Raw genomic sequence first — 21,116 nt, forward strand, 5'->3', positions numbered from 1 at the left:
TTTTGACCTGAGTATAGCTCATTAGGATATTAACCATCTCTAAAGGAATAACAAATGCACAACCGTGTCTACATGAAGACAGAAAAGCGTCAAAATCTCAGATAATTTTGAAGAGAAAATTTTCCCACCTCTTCGTTTGCGGCCATCCTACCATGTGACCTCTGACCCGCCGCGCGGCATTGTGGGAAGGTTCTTGTGAGGAAGGAGGTGAAAAACTTCTCAAATATTTCTCCGTCTGGAGACGTCTTCCCGTCTTAAACACGGCCGTGTTTCTTAAAGAACAGTTTAAGGAGTGAGCTAAGATGCGCCGCCAGCCGTCCATGCTGTACCTGCGGCCGTTCATGCCGCTGATCGTGGGTTTGTCCCTGGGCTTCACGCTGTGCCTGGTGTGTCTGCCGCTGCTGGAGGAGGGATGCACGTCTGAGGGGTCCGTGGACCAGGTGGCACGGCTAAGGAAACCCAACTCCGTACAGGAGTCCTCTCAAGACGTCTTACAGAACTACAACGACGACGACTTCGAACCCAGGATCATCACGGTAACGTACATTTACAACTTGCGGACAGTCAGAAACTTCTGAAGCTAGGGAGTAGGCCCATTATGTCTGGCATAACAAACAAATAACAAATATGTGTGAAGTAACTTAAAGACAAAAGAAGATGAAAGCGAAAGTTACCAAGTGGCCTGGGTGTAGACTCTGTAAGGAGATGCATAGAACTACAAGGAAGGGTACACAGGATCATCATTTACATCTTAAGGAGGTATGCACCTGTCACCTGACACCCAGCAGGGTGCATAAGCCACACGTTTTTTTCTAACATTGACTATGGGTTAGTCCGACAGCGGTAGCCTTTCTGAGACTGCCGTGTAGGGCGCGAGTGTGTTGTTATCTACTGCGTCTAGGGCACGGTTTTAGAAGGCAGAGCCCATCCCTTTCCTTCCACTGCCTTTTATTACCTTCCCAACTAAAGTCAGGTACATGTTTTTAGTGAAATTTTACATTTTGGGTGATCTTTGTGTCCTTGAGAAAAACACTTAAGGGAGGTGAGGAAAGTTGTGTGAAGTGCGTGTGCCTTAATCCCAAGGCCATGTAGTGTCTAGCCAGGAAAGCTACAATGTAGGAATCAAACCCATGAATCCCGTGTGTCTGCTAGCCTAGTCACTCGGCCATTCTTCAACTTCGATTACCCCCAAATAATCCCGCGAGGGGCAAAGTAGGGGGGGAAGGAGGTCCCAGGCTAAGGCGGGCGACTAAATCATTTTTTAAAATCCACCTCAGAACCCGAAGCCAGTGAAGAGCGGAGGCAAGCAGCCGTTCCGCGCTCGCTACATCAGCACGGAGCTCGGGATCCGGGAGAAGCTGGTCGTGGGGGTGCTCACCTCGCGGGAAAGCCTGGACACCGTGGCCGTGGCGCTGAACAAGACTCTGGCGCACTACATCCACAAACTGCTGTACTTCACCGGCACAAGGTACTTCACACTTACTACATCCACCAACTGCTGTACTTCACCGGCACAAGGTACTTCACACTTACTACATCCACAAACTGCTATACTTCACCGGCACAAGGTACTTCACACTTACTACATCCACCAACTGCTGTACTTCACCGGCACAAGGTACTTCACACTTACTACATCCACAAACTGTTGTACTTCACCGGCACAAGGTACTTCACACTTACTACATCCACAAACTGCTGTACTTTACTGGCACAAGGTACTTCACACTTACTACATCCACAAACTGCTGTACTTTACTGGCACAAGGTACTTCACACTTACTACATCCACAAACTGCTGTACTTCACTGGCACAAGGTACTTCACACTTACTACATCCACAAACTGCTGTACTTCACTGGCACAAGGTACTTCACACTTACTACATCCACAAACTTCTGTACTTCACCGGCACAAGGTACTTCACACTTACTACATCCACAAACTGCTGTACTTCACCGGCACAAGGTACTTCACACTTACTACATCCACAAACTGCTGTACTTCACTGGCACAAGGTACTTCACACTTACTACATCCACAAACTGCTGTACTTCACTGGCACAAGGTACTTCACACTTACTACATCCACAAACTGCTGTACTTCACTGGCACAAGGTACTTCACACTTACTACATCCACAAACTGCTGTACTTCACTGGCACAAGGTACTGGGCTGTGTTATGTGGTGTTGTGTTATTGGGTAGGCCGAATACTCTCTCTTCGCAGCCAGGGGCTGAATTGCGATGAGCGCACAATGGTGGGGCTAGATGGCAAAGGTCTGTAGCGACTGCCATTCGGCGCGCATGTGACCTCAAAACAACAATTGCCCCATGTGCGGCCATAGGACCACGCACACCGGGAAGGAGCCCTTTTCAACAGTGCGGTGGGTTCTTTAAAGTGCTCTAGGTGTGGCTCTCCTCAAACACGAGACCTCCATTTAACGCCCTATCCGAAGGTGTAAAGTACTACTAGAAGCCACTGCTTGTAAAAATACCCAAGAACGTTTGTAGACTGGCATATTTCATGGAACATTCTTCGTTAAAATCTTATTTGTAGAAATACATCCTTGTGTGTCCCAGACTTGTAAAAACAGATTGAATACAGGTTCAGGAGGGATGCAAAATGTTGCTTGCTGAATGTGCAATTTGTTTGAGCACCGATTCTTATTTTGGAATGAAAATTTACATGATTAAAAGGGTTTTTTTTACTACAGGTTTTGCTCCCTGGCCTCTGTTTTTATGATGTCTGCTACGTATACTATATTTTTCTGAAAACCAAGGAGCTGAATTGGTGTGGCCTAAATGAGATAGATCTTATGTTACTTAAACATCCTTTTCTGTCCTTCTACAGAAACGTGAAGGCGCCGGGCGGCATGTACGTGGTCACCCACGGCGACGACCGGCCCGTCTGGGAGATGGCGCAGACGATTCGCTACATCAACGACCACTTCCACAAGGACTACGATTGGACGTACCTCGTAACCGACAACACGTACGTCCAGGTATGTCTGATGTTTTTATTCCTACTAATTTGTCTTAACTGCATTAACATATCTATTCAGAGTTTTGGTATAAAACCTGGTTTTCTGGTTTCCTTAGTCACCGACGAATGACAGTGGATGCTGTCTGAAACGTCTGACTGTTACAAAATTTTATCCAGTTGCTTGAGTAACTATTTCTTAATACCTGGATGTCTAACCCTCATCAATGTAATTGTCAGTCATGCCTCAATTCAGCCCATCTGTGGTTGCCATGGTAATTTTTTGGTTTTGTGATGTTCAAATTTCATCCAGGGCGACCGTGTGACGAACATCTTCGACCACATCAGTATGAACCGAGATGTGTACATGGGGAAACGGGCAGCATTCACGGATATGGACGGGTACTACTGCAAGGTAGGGTATGAAAAAAAATCATTTTATGTGAAGGCCAAGTTTGATGTAACTTAAATTTACTATTTGCCTTTTCAAATTTGAGGAAGAAAAAATTGTGCTCCATATATTCATGCATGTCAAAACAGCTGCGATTCTGCACCAAACTGCTACGTCTGTAAGTGGATGGATCAATAAATAGATCATTGATCTATTGGTTTATAACTTGAAAGATAGATTGATGGGTGGATTGATTGCTTAGTGGATATATTGGTCAATAGATTGATTGATTGATTGAATAGCTGATTGATTACCTGATTGTTGGATGGATTGATGGACGGGTGTATTGGTTGATGTATTGATCAATTGATTATTGATGTATTGATCACAGGTAGGCTGATGTCGGCTCTACAGCAGAACCTGGACGGCTGTATTGATTGATTGATTAATTGATTGATTATTGATGTATTGATCACAGATTGGCCATGGTGTGGTCCTGTCCCACTCAGTGATGTCGGCTCTACAGAGACACTTAGATGGCTGCATGGAGACGATATTAGACCTGCAGCCTGACGAGTGGTTAGGGAGGTGTCTACACGACGTCATGGGGATCAGCTGTGTGGAGGAGTTCGAGGTGAGGACGTTGTTTGTTTGTTTGTTTGTTTTCATGGAGACAATCTTAGAGATGTTGCTAACATTTCTACCGGCCATAACAACATGCCCTTGTGCTGAATACTGAACCCAGGTGTTGTAATCATTTCATAACCCCATAACAACATTGACCCTGTGTTCAGTACTTGACCATGTGTAGAATGTGCCATGACCCTGACCTCCATCTCACCATAAACATGGGCATCACAAGTGACTGGAAAGACAGTGTTTTGGAATGTTGACAGCAAAAGCAGAATTCGGTACAACAGATCACAAAGAAGTCATGTGTGAACTCGCTTCGCTTCACTTACTTCGTCCAGACCTGAGAGGGATTAGAACACTAATAAAGAAAAAGGCCAATATTTTACCCTAGCTCCGCTGCGCTACCCTAGCTCCGCTGCCGGAAGCTAAATAGGATGGATTCCAGGCTAATATTTTACAGCTGACTTGTCATATTATCTAGGCTTAGTTGCTTTTTTTGCTTCATAATGTAGAGACAAGATTTTCTTGAGGTTAAAGAAATGTCTTCCTTGCTGTAAGAAGTCTTTCAATAGAATTAAGACTTGAAATCAAGTTTTTTTCATGCTAGAAATTTTTCAAGGAAAGAACTAGCTGTGGAAAGACAAGACAACAATCTTCTAAGAATATCTTATCTGTAGTGTTTCTGTTGGGAGTGGCCGAGAAAAGTTCCAGATGTCATGCTGGGTGATAACAGAAGGTTGTTTGGTTTAGAACCAAAACAAACAAAACAGACAATTATGTGTGGGAAAGTTTGGTGAGTTGAGGTCACCAGAAGATATTTATCTTAAAATGATACCCACAAACAAGAGTGGTAAGCTGATTATAAGGATGGGCACACTGACGTCATTAGAACAGAATAAACAATGCAGGAAGGGACGGGTGAATTGACGTCATTGGAAGATGTTTATTTTACTATGACATCAATTTGTTAAGGTTTCCCCTTGGCTAAATTAGCATTTTAACTTTCCATCGTTTTCTCATTAATGAATTTAGGAACTGGTTAGGAAAGAATTCTCAATATGATTTGGGGCCACATGGATGACGTCATTGCCCTAATATTATTATTTTAAAGAGAGAATACACCACTTTGGTACATACAACTGCAATGGAACTATGTTTTACACTTGCATAATGAAAGCTACAAATGTAGGGTATATTGGTATGTTTAGCTTTCAAGTCATTGCATTATTTATTATTACCTTCGCCAAGGAGGTTATATTTTCAATTACGCCAGCTGTGGGGTTGGTCTGTATGTATGTCAAAACTCTACAAACTTTGATGGATCTTCATGATTTTTATCATTGTTGTTGATCTTATATTTATATGTAGGAGGAGAGGACCTCCTTAAGCAATCGCTGCTTATACCCAATCCTCTCAAAATCTATGTGAATAAGTAGAAAATAAATAAATGTAGGGATCCTGTTGTTTTTATTTCCCCAGGGAATTGACTACAACACCTATGAGTTCTCCTCTGCCACCGACCCTGATAATGAGGACAGTCAGGAGTTTCAGAAGGTTAGTTTGTGTCAATATACAAACCTTCTCCTCTGGCTCTGTTTTTTTTCAGTTTATCGTGACTGTAATAAAATTTATTTTTGTGGGGAGTTAATTTTGTGGTAGAGGATGAAAGGATTTTTTTTTAAGGTTGGAATAATTCTGTAGTTCAGTAGTAATACATTGGAAACGCCTATTTATGGTATCATGAACTTGCAGTAGACCGATACTCTCCAAGCTGACGTGGCTGTTTATTGATGTGCTTTTAGGCGTTTTTGTCGGGCTTTCTTTTTCCCCCCATTTTCTTTATGTTGCTAGGTGTAGCTTGGCGACATACAGAAAACGGGACAAAATAGAAAGCCTGACACCCCCCCCCCCCCAAAAAAAAAAACATGTCAAAAAACAGCCAAGGCCCAGCCTCTGCTTGGCGAGTATAGACCAATGGTCACCTTAAAGATTTACAGTAATTAAAATAAGAATCTAAGAACCAGATTGATTGAATTAGAGTGGTCTAAAGCCATGTTGCTGTCCCCCCAGGCCCACACGGTTCACCCTATAGTGGAACCCACCGACTTCTACCGACTGCACCGCAGGTTTGCTCACATCGAACTGGACCTAGCTTACAGCGAGATTGAGAACATCAAGGTAATTGTTCCAGCTGGTTTCCTAGGAAAAATTTGCAACGAGGAGCATTGTATCTGTATCTGTATCTATATAGCTGGTATAACCGCCGTTAGGCGTAACACGCCAGCTTCGACTGCAGCATTGTTCTTGGTACAGGAGTGACAAAGTGGGGGGCATGGTGTGAATTTCATGGTGTGGAGTTTTAGAGAATTTTAAGTCAAAATGGTGCATTCTAATAATAAGGCTTCTTGAGGGGCAAAATTACTGTCAGACAGCTCACAGTTGAAGACTGTGGCCACATGTGACCTACCGTAGTAGCATCCCTGGTCAATCAGAATTCTATGCTTATGAGAGGATCTGCTCCCCTGGGTAAGGGGGCACATGGTCAGGGCATGGGGGCGCTCCGCCCCTATTTCCCACTTTAGAAAAAGTGTTTTGGGTTTGATAAATGATAGATGGATGGATTTATGAATTGACTGACCGTCCATTTAGCTGATTGATTAATTGATTGATTGATCTGATCCCCAGGCCCAGATTAAGAACCTGAGCCACAAGACACCCGAGGGCGAGGCCGGTCTGACATGGCCGATCGGCATCAACCCCCCGTTCAAGCCCCAATCTCGGTTCGACGTCCTCAGCTGGGACTACTTCACGGAGACGCACCTGTACACCTGCCCGGACGGCGCGCCCAAGTGCGAACTGCACGGGATCGACAAAATGGACGTCGATGACATCATCGGTACGTCCATACAGCGGCTCAACGACAAGTACAAGAAGCAGGGGCTCACGTTCGACCACGTTCGCCTTCTCAATGGATATCGCAGGTTTGTAGTCGTGTTATTCATCTGTTATTTAATATTCAACAATAATGAGCGAGAAAAAAATCATCAGCACCTTCATACAGCGGCTTAACGACAAGTACAAGAAGCAGGGGCTCACGTTCGACCACGTTCGCCTTCTGAATGGTTATCGTAGGTTGGTAGTCTTGTTGTTTATTTAGTATATAGCAAGTAATTACAATAAGAGAGAAAAAGATTATGATAACGTGGATGACATCATCACCACGTCCGTACAGCGGATCAACAACAAGTACAAGAAGCAGGGACTCACGTTCGACCACGTGCGCCTTCTGAACGGATATCGCAGGTTTGTAGTCGTGTTGTTTATTGTTTATCTAGTACATAACAAGGAAGTAGTATAAATCTAAATCATCGTCACATTCGTACAGGGGCTTAACGACAAGTACAAGAAGCAGGGACTCACGTTCGACCACGTGCGTCTTCTCAATGGATATCGAAGGTTTGGAGTCTTGTTGTTTATCTAGTATATAAGGCTACACCAAGTAATTTTTATGGATGACGTCCGCGCGCGCATTGATTTTGGTCTGTTCCCAGAAAAAAAACAAGAAATTTCGCTTCCTGTAACTATGACCAAAAGTTACGACAGTGCCGCAAATCAATGGGATATAGAAAGAAACAGGACAGGACAACAACTGCTATTCAACTTCAACTGATTTATTCAAATTATTGCTGTTTTCATGATGAATAAAATAATCGTTAGTTGTTGCACTGTGTTCTCTCATTCAATTTGCGTCCTAACATGTGTCGTCGACTATCATATTTCAAATCTAGGCATCTTGTTTTTTTCGGCCCTTCTTGTTTTTTTTCCGCGCTCTCGCATTAGATTTAGGGTCTCCAAAGGACGTCATCCATAAAAATTACTTGGTGCAGCCTAACAAGTAATTACAATAAGAGAGAAAAAGATTATGATAAAGTGGATGACATCATCAGCACGTCCGTACAGCGGATCAACGACAATTACAAGAAGCAGGGGCTAATGTTCGGTCATGTTTGTCTTCTGAACGAAGGTTTGTAGTCTTATTGTAATGTTCATCTTTAGTATATATATACACTCGATGTGAATGGAAAATCATCCGATGACGGCATCCATGGCGAATTAGGAACATTCCCAATCAAGATTAAGGCCGAGATGTGTGTAATCAAACTCATTTGTTTGCACTTAGTAGACCTTACAAAAGTCGCTGTGCTTTTGTTGTGTCAATAAAGATCTTCTGTATATCAAATAATTACAATAAGCAAGAGAAAAATGATAATTCTGTGCAAGGCAAGTCAGAAACTACTGTAACAGTTCTATGGTCGTTTCTCCGGTCAGACTTGAACCATGACTATGATTTTGATGAAAATCTTGATTTTCCCACAGGTTTGACCCAACGCGGGGGATGGAGTATGAACTTGACCTTCTGGTGGGGGAAACGGGACCCGACAACCTCCGAGACGTGGTGACGAAACGTGTGAAGCTCCTGCGGCCGCTGAGCCAGGTCGAGATTATCCCGATGCCGTACGTTACAGAAACCACGCGCCTCTACGTCATCCTACCGGTAACGGTCCACGACAGGGAACAGGTATGTATTACTTTTCTACTGACAGTTAAGCATATTTTATAAAGATACAAAACCCAAAAATGAAATTTATGTGGCCTAAATCTACAATGTTGAAAAGCAATGATGATGACAGGTTGCTTTGAGTCCGACTAGTTTGACTGATTTGTCCATCTAATACCGCATTATGGACTGTCCAACTTATGCCGATGACCGACAAAAATTGTTACAATCTATTGTATGTACGTCCGACACAATATCGGACAGAGATATTTAATATGATACTATCATGCCCTATCCATATATCCACCTATGTAGGCAAATTTGTATATAGCTCTGTGCAAAAAGGAGACAATATCATACATTCCTGACACAGCATACTGTTACCAACATTTTGTATTCTAGAGCGTTAGTATGTATATTATTCTACTGTTAGTCATAGACTAGATTAGTTCTCTATAATTATCTGTCAACAATTAGCAATAGTTCAATTCTCATGTACGTTAGTTGCCATACATTGTACCACCTACGATTGTCGCGCCATAAAGTTCTTCCTCACGATAACAGGTGGCGAAGTTCCTGGACTCGTACGCACAGGTCGTCCTGGATATCCACGAGAACTCCATGCTGACCGTCGTCTTCATCTACGACCCTCTCGACGCACAGAACATCCAGGAGGTTAGTACTAGTACTCTGGCGTGTCAGTGTAGTGTAGTGTATTTATTTATTTATTTTGATTTACCACATTTTGTGGAAGGATTGACATAACAGGTGAACTATCACCTTTTCAAGATGTCATCCCAGACCAGACTGTAAGATTTGGACCATCGCACACCGGGGCATGCCCCTACTCTTTTTCGAAAGGTGTGGTGGGTTCTTTAACGTGCGCGGGGTATTGCTCTCCCCAAACACGGGACCTCCATTTAACGTCCTATCCGAGGGACGTCCCCAACTCTAGAAGAGCTAGGTACTCATTTACACCTGAGTGAAGTGTAGACTGGTTTATTATTCCACAAGGCGGGTAAAATCTGTTGGAAAATACAATGATATTAAGGGCTACATCCAATATTATGATACATTCACATGGTGGTCGCTTTGTTGGGTTTGACTTCTTCTTTTGAGGCAGTGGAAAACGAATTTACCCACTTCTTTTATGATTTGTGGGTTCTTCGATTTTAGAAAGTAAGTAGTCTTTGATTTTAATGTACAGGAGATGTAATTTAGCTCTCGGGCTGCCAAATGTAGCCTGAGTACCAACCTCCGTAGTGACCGCTGGCTCAAAAGAATTCGCTTGCTAACCACGGAGTCTGACCCTGCGCGTATCCGCCACGGCTGTTAGTCAGATATTCGTTTCGATTTTGAACGAGCTCGCTGATTGGCCCCATTCGTCTAAGCTCCTCCCCATGCCACACTGTTCTTCGTAACGGGTACGTTCTAAAACTGGACCCGAACAGGGCAATAGAGACACCTTGGAACGAAAAATGGCACCGAACGAAGCTCGAATTCCCCTCATTACGTGATAATGAGACAGCCGTGACGGATACACGCAGGGTCAGACTCCGTGGTTAGCAAGCAAATTCTTTTGAGCCAGCGGTCACTACGGAGGTTGGTACTCAGGCTTTGCCAAATGTTCTCTGAATAAAAACCCATTATTGAATATTAGGAGGACGTGTTTGGCATGCTGAAGTCGATGATCACGTACTACGAGCGGAAGTACCCCAACGCCAAGATCCCCTGGATCAGCATCAAGACCGACGTGCCGACTCAGCTCAAAATCATGGACATCATCTCCAAAAAGCACCCGGTCGACGCCCTGTTCCTATTGGTCACCGTGACGGATGAGCTGACGATAGAGTTCCTGAACCGCTGTCGGATGAACACCATCGCGGGTTGGCAGGCGTTCTTTCCGATCCACTTCGCGCAGTACAGCCCCGAGCTGGTCTACGACACTAAGGTATGTACAGAGACTATAGCTGTGTACCTAAACCCTGTACCTGTACATTTAGAATTGTTTAGGTACAGGTCTGGACCTGAACATATACTGCACTTGTTCATGTACCTAAACAAACTAAAACACTAGTGGACACCATTTTTTAGACTAAAGGTAAGTAAATTGCTTGACAGATGACAATTTTGATAACCTCACAGTTGAAAATGAAGAAAACTTGCAAATACATATATCCTCATACAAACTTGACAATTTACCACTAAAAAAGACAGTTGGCTCCATGTTTAACTTACAAATAATGGACCAAACTTGTAGAAGACCTGTACCTAAACCACTGTACATGTACTGTACCTGTACCTGAATTGTTGTTTAGGTACACAGCCCTAGTACAGAGACTCTCCAATACCCTATTTGTTTATTTGAAAGATCTCCATCAGTGACAGTACATAGGTACCAAAAGATTAAGTTTGTGTGGTTTATATTTCGCACTAAGAGGAAAATAGAGTGTTCGCGGTGGTTTTAAGTAACAATGGTGAATATACATTGTATATATATGCTATACTTTAGTCAATCATTTGCGAGCATACGTACAACGTCATGCCAGGTTTCGGCATATACTTGGCCGTACAATTTAAATCATTTTGATGAGTCATTGACATTTTGACTGTAGATTGTCAGAAATGTTCATTCTTGAAGTTCAATAAACCAACCATTCATTCTCCAAAAATAATTACTCAAGCACATGGATAAAATTTTGAAAGTCAAACGCTTCAGACAGCATCCGCTGTCTTTCGTCAGTGACTAAAGAAAGATCTGGCAGAACCAGGTTTTATACTATAACTCTGAATAGATATGTTAATGAAGTGAAGACAATTCTATTCAGAGTTTTGGTATAAAACCTAGTTCTGCCAGATCTTTCCTTAGTCACTGACGAAGGACAGTGGATGCTGTCTGAAACGTCTGACTGTTTCAAAATTATATCCAGCTGCTTGAGTAACTGTTTTTGGCGTATCTTATTACCTGGATGTCTAACCTTCATCAACCCATTCATTCATTCACTCAAGCCGTACCCTGCGACCGTGGAATTCGGGCGGGAATTCGGCCACTTCGACGTGCACGCGTTCGACGAGGCGTGCTTCTACAACTCGGATTACATGACCACCCGGACGGAACTCCAGAAACAGCGGAAGGAGAACGAGGACGTCTCCGAGACGTACAATCTCTACGAGATGTTCCTTAAACACTCGAATCTACACGTCTTCCGAGCGGTGGAGCCAGATCTGCGACAGCGGTACATGCCGCGCACGTGTAACCCCCACCTGAGTGAAGACCTCTACCACAGCTGTTTGGTCAGTCAGTCAGAAGGGCTGGCGTCAAAGGAACAACTCGCGAAACTCATCTTCGAACACGACAACGAGATTAAAAGCCAATCAGAAAATGTAGTGAAAAGTTAGAACTAAGTTTAATTTCTAGATACAGTAATAATAGCACTAGTAAATTGGCAATGCTGTTCAACTCATAAGAATCATCTGAGTTTCACAAGCTGTTCTCCAAAACATACGACCTCTACGAGATGTTTCTTAAACACTCGAATCTCCACGTCTTTCGAGCGGTGGAACCGGATCTGCGACAGCGGTACATGCCGCGCACGTGTAACCCCCACCTGAGTGAAGACCTCTACCACAGCTGTCTAGTCAGTCAGGCAGAAGGGCTGGCGTCAAAGGAACAACTCGCGAAACTCATCTTCGAACACGACAACGAGATTAAAAGCCAATCAGAAAATGTAGTGAAAAGTTAGGACTAAGTTTAATTTCAAGATACAGTAATAATAGCACTAGTAAATTGGCAATGCTGTTCAACTCGTAAGAATCATCTGAGTTTCACAAGCTGTTCTCCAAACATACAACCTCTAGGAGATGTTCCTTAAACACTCGAATCTCCACGTCTTCCGAAGACCTCTACCACAGCTGTCTCATCAGTCAGGTGGAAGGGCTGGCATCGAAAGAACAACTCGCCAAACTCATCTTTGAACATGACAACGAGATTAAAAGCCAGTCAGAAAACGTAGTGAAAAGCTAGGACATGTTTTTCAAGATATACATTGTGTGCTATATTGGGAAGGCTGTTCTGTTCAATTGAATTCTATTCAACTCGCGAAACATCTTCAAACATGATGATGAGATTAAGAGCCAGTCAGAAAACCTAATGAAAAGCTAATTAAAGACAAAGTTTCAAGATAGACTAATTGTACATTGGCAGGGCTGTTACATTCATTTTAACTAGTAAACTGTTAAATTCAATCAAATTCTGTTCAACACTCAAAACACATCTTTAAACGCAGCAACAAGATTAAAAGTCAGTCAGAAAATGTTGTAAAAAGCTAGGACATCTTTTCCAAGATACACTCCTAGATTGTTAGGGGTGTTGTATACAATTCAATTTCATCCAAGTCATAAAAATCATCTTGTACATGATAATGAAATTAAGAGTCAGTCAGAAAGCATATCTAAAAGTTAAGATGAAGATTGACTTTTCTGTTGTATACAATTGAATTCTGTTCGACTCACAACTCATCGTCAAACTTTACAATGAAACTGAGTCAGTCAAAAAACATGGTGAAAAGTTAAGAGGAAGTTTCTATACAAGTTGTAAATTTTTGGGATGTACCATTTAGAAAGTTCTAGGAGGTAGCTTTGGTCTGTTAAAAAACTTTAATGACTAAAAACTCCATGTATGAAGAGACTTAGAAAAATATGATATGGACCTCTTCATTACATTATAGAGTATTTATACTTTTATTTAAACTGTTTGGAGTTGCAAATGTTAACTTGTTATTCTAAACAGTGGTCATATTCACAGGTACAGATACTGATTTAGAAGAATGCAAAATGAAGATTAGGAGGTCAAAGAATATAATGTTCGTGACCACCCCTTGTTTTAAATGGAACGTTCCTCTGCGAAGTACAATCTTTCGTCAGTATAGCAATCCCAAAGATGTATTTATTTTCGTTTTGCTCAATGCATGTATTTATTTCTTTTCCAAACTTGCAGATGTTGTATGAAGCTACAGTACCACTGAACCGTATTAAATGAAACACTGTACGGTGTTATTTTGTCGACATCAATTATTCTTGGCATGGAGCAGCGAAAAGATGTGGAAGAGTTTGAATATTTTTGCAAAAGATTTAAGATTTGGTATTATTGATTAAGTAGATTCTCATTGTATCAATATCTTTCTGTGTCGTCAAATTATGCTTATTTCTGTCACATGAAGCACTCACTATGTGGTCATGCCTTTGTTCACTTGTGTTTTGTATTGTTTATGGATAATGGCAGTTGAGATGTATTTATTCAGGAAAAAACATGACATATGTTGTAAAGCCCCCTTCACACTTGTGCGTAAGTTATATACAAGTCCGCATGCGTTGTGTATAAACTTGTTTTCGGTTAAGTTTGCAGCCGAAGAAGTCATTTCTGTGGTTCAATACCCGGTCTGCAAAACGGTAGGGCAAAGTAGAAATTAACTTCTTCCCCACAAACTTTAGTTAAACCTTTATTTAAAAGTGTTAATATGCAGCTCATATGCACTTGAATATACGCACAAGTGTGATATGGCCCTAACTGTTCCTTTATGCTGCATGTTGTAGTCAGGGGTGGAGGAAGTACCGGGCACTCTAAATACAGGAGTGGGTCGTGTACCAAATAGTGTTAGTGAGAAATAAAAGTTTTATGTTTTAGCCTGTCTATGTCCACATTGTCTGGAATTTCTGCATTGCTTTTAGAGTGGCAGCTTAGATATCAGTTTCCCAGATCTAAAGCTTCACCTATAACCAATATACAGGTAACATTAAATCTCTGGTTCCGGGAGTTGATAAAAACATAGCGAACACTTAAGCAAGTTATAAGTCTACAATACAACATTTGTTTACTCTTCCAACAGGTTGATTTTTAAAGACATCTTCATCTTTCCGTTTGATATGTGAACCCCTGCTGTTAGTTTCTGCTCTACTCTCTGCCATGCTGCGTCCGATTCCCACGAGCCACCTGTAGTTCCGGCGGAAGCATCATACAGCAAAACGCTCCGCGTGCTGCGTACTTGGCCCTGAAGCGTGTGGACAGCGTCGTGCACCTGTTGCGCCGCCATGCGGAAGGAGTCCGCCCTGCACGTGATGGACCACAAGTGGACAGATTTCAGTCCTGTCATGTTGACAAACGCCTTTGCAAGTGAGGAGAGACTGAGAGCCAGCTCATTGTCCGCCAAGTAAATATTCTTTAGCTCCTGCAGGTGAACCAGTCTTTTGGCCAGGGCTCTCCCTCCCACATTTGTTATTGAGTTGTCATCGACATCAAAGGTCGTGAGTTCTTTCAGGTGAGGAAATGACGTCTCTGCAATCGCTTCCAACCCGTCATCGCCAATCTTGTTAGAGCTGAGTACTAAACTGAACAGTGTATGCGGCAGGTGAAGCTGTCCAGCCAGTGACTTTGCTGCTTTCGCGGAAAGTCCGCAACCGGAAAGATGGAGGTTCCCCACTCCTCTCAGATACGGGAAAAGTCTGACCATAGCCTCAAAATCGCTGTCGGACAGAGTACGTCCAGACAGCGATAGAGATGTGTAGTGTCTGTAGTCGCTGTCCTGAAGGCTTTCTGTCGTGTTTGGCATCGCCTCCAGTGCGTCCAGCGTCGACGAGAAGAACTCTCTGTACGTGGCGAAGCCGTGTGACTCCATGTACTCACTTGACGTTCCGAACAGTATGCCGTAGGTCACAGCTTCCGACAAGGTTTGCGGGAGGTCAGCGTTACGTTCCCAGTACCGACACACCGAGTGCCAAAAGAACCTATCTTCCAGCAAGGCCATCACAACCTCATTGTCAGGATAGCGCTCTTCCAGACCCGTGGCGGCATCGCTGTCCTGTTGGAAATACTCTCGGATGTAGAGTGTCCACTTAGCCCAATGATCTGCAAAAGGATGATGTACAATTAGTTGATGAACCTTCTCATTGTTAATAATGACTAGTTCCACTTTCCACTGCTAGGGGACGCTGCAATTGGGAGGATGCGGTCCCAAACGTGACTAAGTTTGTATCCCCCCTCATCAATTTAGACTTAGTACTGAATTATATTTACCCGATGCCTTAGACGTGGCCGGTGACGTCACAGACAGGTGTGTAGACGATGTTGTGGAAGCGGCCGGTGACGTCACAGACAGGTGTGCAGACGATGTTGTGGAGGTGGTTGAAAGTGTTGTCAGTTCCGGCTGGAAACAAGAGAAACATATGCATTGTTAAAAGTGCATGTGCTAGCATTGCCGATGCAATTCCATGGTGCTAGCAACAAAGAGTGTCCGATTAGTGAATTCTAAGTAATTTACATCACAAGCATATAAGTGGTGTATGATTTAAAAAAAAAATCATCGTTATGAAAAAGTGGTTTAACTTTTTGTTGTTGTGTCCTATATGACAAGAGCCTTGAACCTACCACGGTGTTTTTGTCGGGATGGATTCTCATTCTGCCGTGTTGGTTGAAGATAACGCCCACTACAGCTGCAGCAATAACGACAACGATGACGCCAACACAGACAGCCAACACGCACGGCGGATGGGACCTGAAGAACTCACGGCAGGTCTGACTGCGCCTCGGGTCGTCACCACCCTCTGTGGAACAACATATAAGTCTATTTTCCAGACAGGTATCGATTTCGGTTGGGGAAGTAAAAGACTATTGGAAAGGATAGGATTGGGCTCTGCTTTTCAATGTGGTTTCCAGTTTAATCAAAATTCACTACAATACCATGTCCTCTGAACTTCTAAAAGGGTATAAGACTACCTTGATAATTTGTGTAGGGCAGGTGTGTCGATCCGTCCGAGGGGAGAATAAAAGGAAAAAAAATCAAAGACCTTTGTTGACAAGATGCATTGCACTATTAACAAACGTTAACTCACCCCTGCTGCCTTCCCTGGTTCGGTCCCTCATGCACACGGCATCTTGTGCTGCGACAAACTCAGCATCCAAACCTGCATACACGTTATCTGATGTTGGCTGGCGCAGTTGATTGTCGTCCATGTCGTAGAAGATCTGTTCTTCGTTTTCCTCATCAGCTGAGGCGACTTTCATCTCGTAAAAGGGCTGTTCTTGTTTCTCTTTGTCCTTGGCAGCGGTGACGTCCATCTTGTAAAATGGCTGTTCTTGTTCTTCATCAGCAGGGGTGATGTCCATCTCATAGAATGGCTGAAATGCCGCATTTCGGATGCGATCTTGTGCGGCCAGAAAGTCTGGGTCTAAGTCGGCATAAACGTGCGTGGACAAGTTCGAATATTCATCATCATTCTCGTAATTTACGTGTTCTCCATCGTTCTCATAATGTACGTGTTCATCCTCGTTCTCGTATGAATGTACGTGTTCACCATCGTTCTCGTAATGTCCGTGATTTTTGTCGTACTGGAAATATTTGTGCTCTTTATCATTCTCGTAATGTCCGTGATTTTTGTCGTACTGGAAATATTTGTGCTCTTCATCATTCTCGTAATGTCCGTGTTTTTCATCCTTCTCGTTATGTCCGTGTTCTCCGTCGTTCTCGTAATGTCCGTGTTGTCCGTCGTTCTCGTAATGTCCGTGTTCTCCATCGTTCTCGTAATGTCCGTGTTCTCCGTCGTTCTCGTAATGTCCGTGTTCTCCATTGTTCTCGTAATGTCCGTGTTCTCCATCATTCTCGTAACGGCCTCTCAATCCTGCCTCTCTGTTTTCAGCTTTCTTCGATGCAGACTCCTCGCCATATTCTACAACAGGCTTCAAAGCTGCTTCTGGATCTTCCCTTGCGCGCAGTGCCTGTCTCTGCCAGTCGAGAATCCGCTTGGTAGACCAGAACCTCTGCCCCACCCGTCTGACGTAGAGCGGGTCCGGCGGGCGGCAGGGGACATCGGCCGGCTGAGGCGGTGGCTCCTTCGGTCGAACCGCAGCAGGAGGAGGTGCTGTATAGAAGTAAAGAATTATTGACACCATTATGATTGACACAATGATAAAGTTGCAGCCAACCGCAGGTTTAAACACGTGTTCGTAGAGTTTTATCAAATTGGTATACACGATGTCAGAATAGCATTCTTTCTCTCTGTGCATGTGTGTATGCACGTGTATGTGTGCGTGATGAGTGAGTATGTGTTGTGTGTGTGTGTGTGTGTGTGTGTGTGTGTGTGTGTGTGTGTGTGTGTGTGTGTGTGTGTGTGTGTGTGCCTCCGAATAGCCCGATAGCTGCAGGGTGTTTCACGGGGCCACGTAGGGGTCACGCCCGAAAATGCAAAAAAACAAACACCTGTGAACTGCCCGGCAGGGCCTCTTTTTCCAATTGGCATAACCTGTACGTCCAACCTGGAATCGGGAACACTTGTTGGAACGAACAAAAGGACCGACAGTAGCGGCGGCGGTTATGAAAATGTGCGGAATTTTAGCGCGTTCGTACGACGCTCTAGTACTGACGTCACTTTATTAGTCTATTTGTGCATTTATGAAGGCTAGATATCCAGGTAAACAATATATAAAGACAACTCAAACTCTACAACTGGACAAGATTCAAAGATTACTTCCGGACGTTTCGAGTGACATCCATCACTCTTCTTCAGCGTCACCAGAATGAACTGGCAGAACGATTCAATACTAGTACATGATGTAAGTAAATAGTAAGGAAGTAAACCTCCGAATTTCATCCAGTTGTAGAGTTTGAAATATCTCTTTATAGTCCATTTGTATCCCTCTGCAATGGGGTCGAGTTTACGTAACTCTTAGGGTACAGACATGGCCAGAAAATGGACTTGAGAATCTCTGCAAATCTTATATATTGGACAATCAACAAAAAACGTCAGTTTTGGCATCGATGGATCCTTAAAATTCGCTCGGTGATCGAGGGGACACCGGCCGTATTGCTGCCGAAACTGTTCCGTCAGCTTTTAGAACTCGCCCAGGCGAACTGTTTTATTATGTGACGACGGCTATATCATCCTGTACTGTAGGATGTAAACCACAATGCCGAGGCCCGCTGTTCAATATGCAACATGCTGTAGCAGCGAGGGTACATAATGAGTGTCCAACAAAATGTCGACGACAAATGCTTTGAGCAACAATTGACCATATATTTTACAACAATATGGTGCGGATAAAACGTCTCCGTACCTGCTGTCTTCCTACTTTCATAAAGTCTCTCCAAGTCGTCGTCTTCACAGGATGGACTCTTCTGTGCCGACGCCCTTTTTCTCTTCACGCCCTCCTTCTGTAGTAATGGCGGTTTCTTCTCCACTTTTCCTTCAGGAGTTTCAACTTCCGAATTCCCGATCGTTTTCGTAACCTCCATATTGACGTTTTCAGTCATGTGCTGCCACTGTTGAGGAAATATATTTTCTGTATCTCCGCTTTCCTTGTAGTCTCTCAGAACGTTGTATGACGTCTAGAGCTGACGATAATCATCAAGTCGCACGGCAAGATGCTTTGATGTCGTTGCCATGGAGAGGAAATTCCAAAGTACGTCAATTTGACGTAAATCCAGCCATTTTGGTATTTCAAATCTCTCACAGAGAGGGATTTGTGGGCGTTTTGTTTACTTAGACATGGTTGTAAAATTTTTCCAAGAGTTAAAACAAATCTATGAATTTGATCAACTTCGGACGAGTTTATTGTATTTTTTCTGCACACAAACGTACGCTATTGAAAACTCAACCGTGAGAAATAAAAGTTTAATGTTTTACTCCGTCTTTGTCCACATTGCCTGGAATGTCTAATCTTTTATAATGGTAGAGTAGCACACTGAAGTAGCCGTCTGGCTACCCATTCTCTATTGATTACAGAGTTAGGTATTTCCCAGCTCTAAAGCTTGTCACCAAAATACAGACAATTTGCAGGTCCTGGAATTTAGAAAAAAACTTAGGTAGCAGGCAGATAATCAGAGTTTGAGGGGAAAGTCTTTACATTTGTACTTCAGTCAGTTTGTACTTCGGTAATTTTTGGAAGGGGTGCAATAAATATGTTCTGTTGGTACCTTTTATTAAATATTCTATCACAAGTTTCACAGCATAACATTGTGTGTCTCCCCAACTCCTTCAACAATTTGTTTTCATGTCTTTTTATTAACATATCACGTTATTACTATGTTAAATTCAGCGTAACCTTCAATGACAGATAGTCAAAGCCTTTCTGTAATGTTTTACCAGTCATGGTACGGATGTACACATGTAGAGTGACAGGCGTGTTGACCTGTGCTGTGTACATGCAGCCCTTTCATTTGTTTTATTTGTCACATTAACGTCATGTTCAATGTAGTATTACATATATGTACACTGCTCCCTACATTATTTACATCTGAAGTGCAGCCAGTAGGTACCCATCTGAGTGCAGCTACAACCAGGATGCCCTTCCCCGGATTCGATGAGGGGTCTCCCAGTTACAAGTCTACAATAAAACATTTGATTACTCCTCCAACAGCTTGATCTGTAAAGCCATCTTTATCTTTCCGTTTGATATGTGAACCCCTGCTGTTAGTTTCTGCTCTACTCTCTGCCATGCTGCGTCCGATTCCCACGTGCCACCTCTACTTCCGGTGGAAGCATCATACAGCAAAACGCTCCGAATGCTGCGTACTTGGCCCTCAAGCGTGTGGACAGCGTCATGCACCTGTTGCGCCGCCATGCGGAAGGAGTCCGCCCTGCACGTAATGCGCCACAGGCCAACAGATTGCAGTCGAGTCATGTTGACAAACGCCGTTGCAAGTGAGGAGAGACTGAGAGCCAGCTCATTTCTCCCCAAGAGGATTTTCTGTAGCTCCTGCAGGTGAACCAGTCTTTTGGCCATGGCCCTCCCTCCCACGTTTGTTATTGAGTTGCCCATGACATCAAAGGTCCTGAGTTCTTTCAGGTGAGGAAATGTCTCTGAAATCGCTTCCAACCCGTCATCGCCAATGTTGTTATAGCTAAGATCTAAAACGAACAGTGCATGCAGCAGGTGAAGCTGTCCAGCCAGTGACTTTGCTGCTTTCGCAGAAAGTCCGCAACCGGAAAGATGAAGTCGCTTCGCTCCTCTCAGATACGGGAAAAGTTTGGCCAGAGCCTCAACATCGTTGTCGGACAGAGTAAGTCCAGACAACGATAGAGATGTGTAGTGTCTGTAGTCGCTGTCCTGAAGGGTTTCTGTCGTGTTTGGCAGCGCCTCCAGTGCATCCAGCGTCGACGAGAAGAACTCTCTGTACGTGGCGAAGCCGTGTGACTCCATGTACTCACTTGACGTTCCGAACAGTATGCCGTAGATTACAGCTTCCGACAAGGTTTGCGGGAGGTCAGCATTACGTTCCCAGTACCGACACACCCAGTGCCAGAAGAACGGTTCTTCCAGCAGGGCCATCACAACCTCATTGTCGGGATAGCGCTCTTCCAGACCCGTGGCGGCATCGCTGTCCTGTTGGAAATACTCTCGGATGTAGAGTGTCCACTCAGCCCAATGATCTGCAAAAGGTGGATGAACAATTAGTTGATGAATCATCTCATTGGTAATAATGACTAGTTCCTCTTTCCACTGCTAGGGGGCGCTGCAATTGGGAGGATGCGGTCCCAAACGTGACTAAGTTTGTATCCCCCCTC

At 43.6% G+C, this 21,116-nt stretch overlaps 1 protein-coding gene across 1 annotated transcript; it reads left to right on the forward strand.

Moving 5' to 3' along the window:
• The first annotated feature begins 169 nt into the window (after positions 1–169).
• On the forward strand, positions 170–14,246 carry LOC136446820 (chondroitin sulfate glucuronyltransferase-like). The gene is made up of 12 exons (XM_066445418.1): positions 170–536; positions 1,278–1,468; positions 2,854–3,004; positions 3,296–3,397; positions 3,852–4,007; positions 5,486–5,560; positions 6,077–6,184; positions 6,692–6,987; positions 8,384–8,585; positions 9,129–9,239; positions 10,225–10,515; positions 11,574–14,246. Exons 1-12 carry the CDS (start codon positions 303–305, stop codon positions 11,961–11,963), a joined length of 2,307 nt encoding a protein of 768 aa, XP_066301515.1. The 5' UTR covers positions 170–302; the 3' UTR covers positions 11,964–14,246.
• The last annotated feature ends 6,870 nt before the right edge of the window (positions 14,247–21,116 follow it).

This window comes from Branchiostoma lanceolatum, chromosome 13 (genome assembly GCF_035083965.1).
Source record: "Branchiostoma lanceolatum isolate klBraLanc5 chromosome 13, klBraLanc5.hap2, whole genome shotgun sequence".
Taxonomy (NCBI): Eukaryota; Metazoa; Chordata; class Leptocardii; order Amphioxiformes; family Branchiostomatidae; genus Branchiostoma; species Branchiostoma lanceolatum.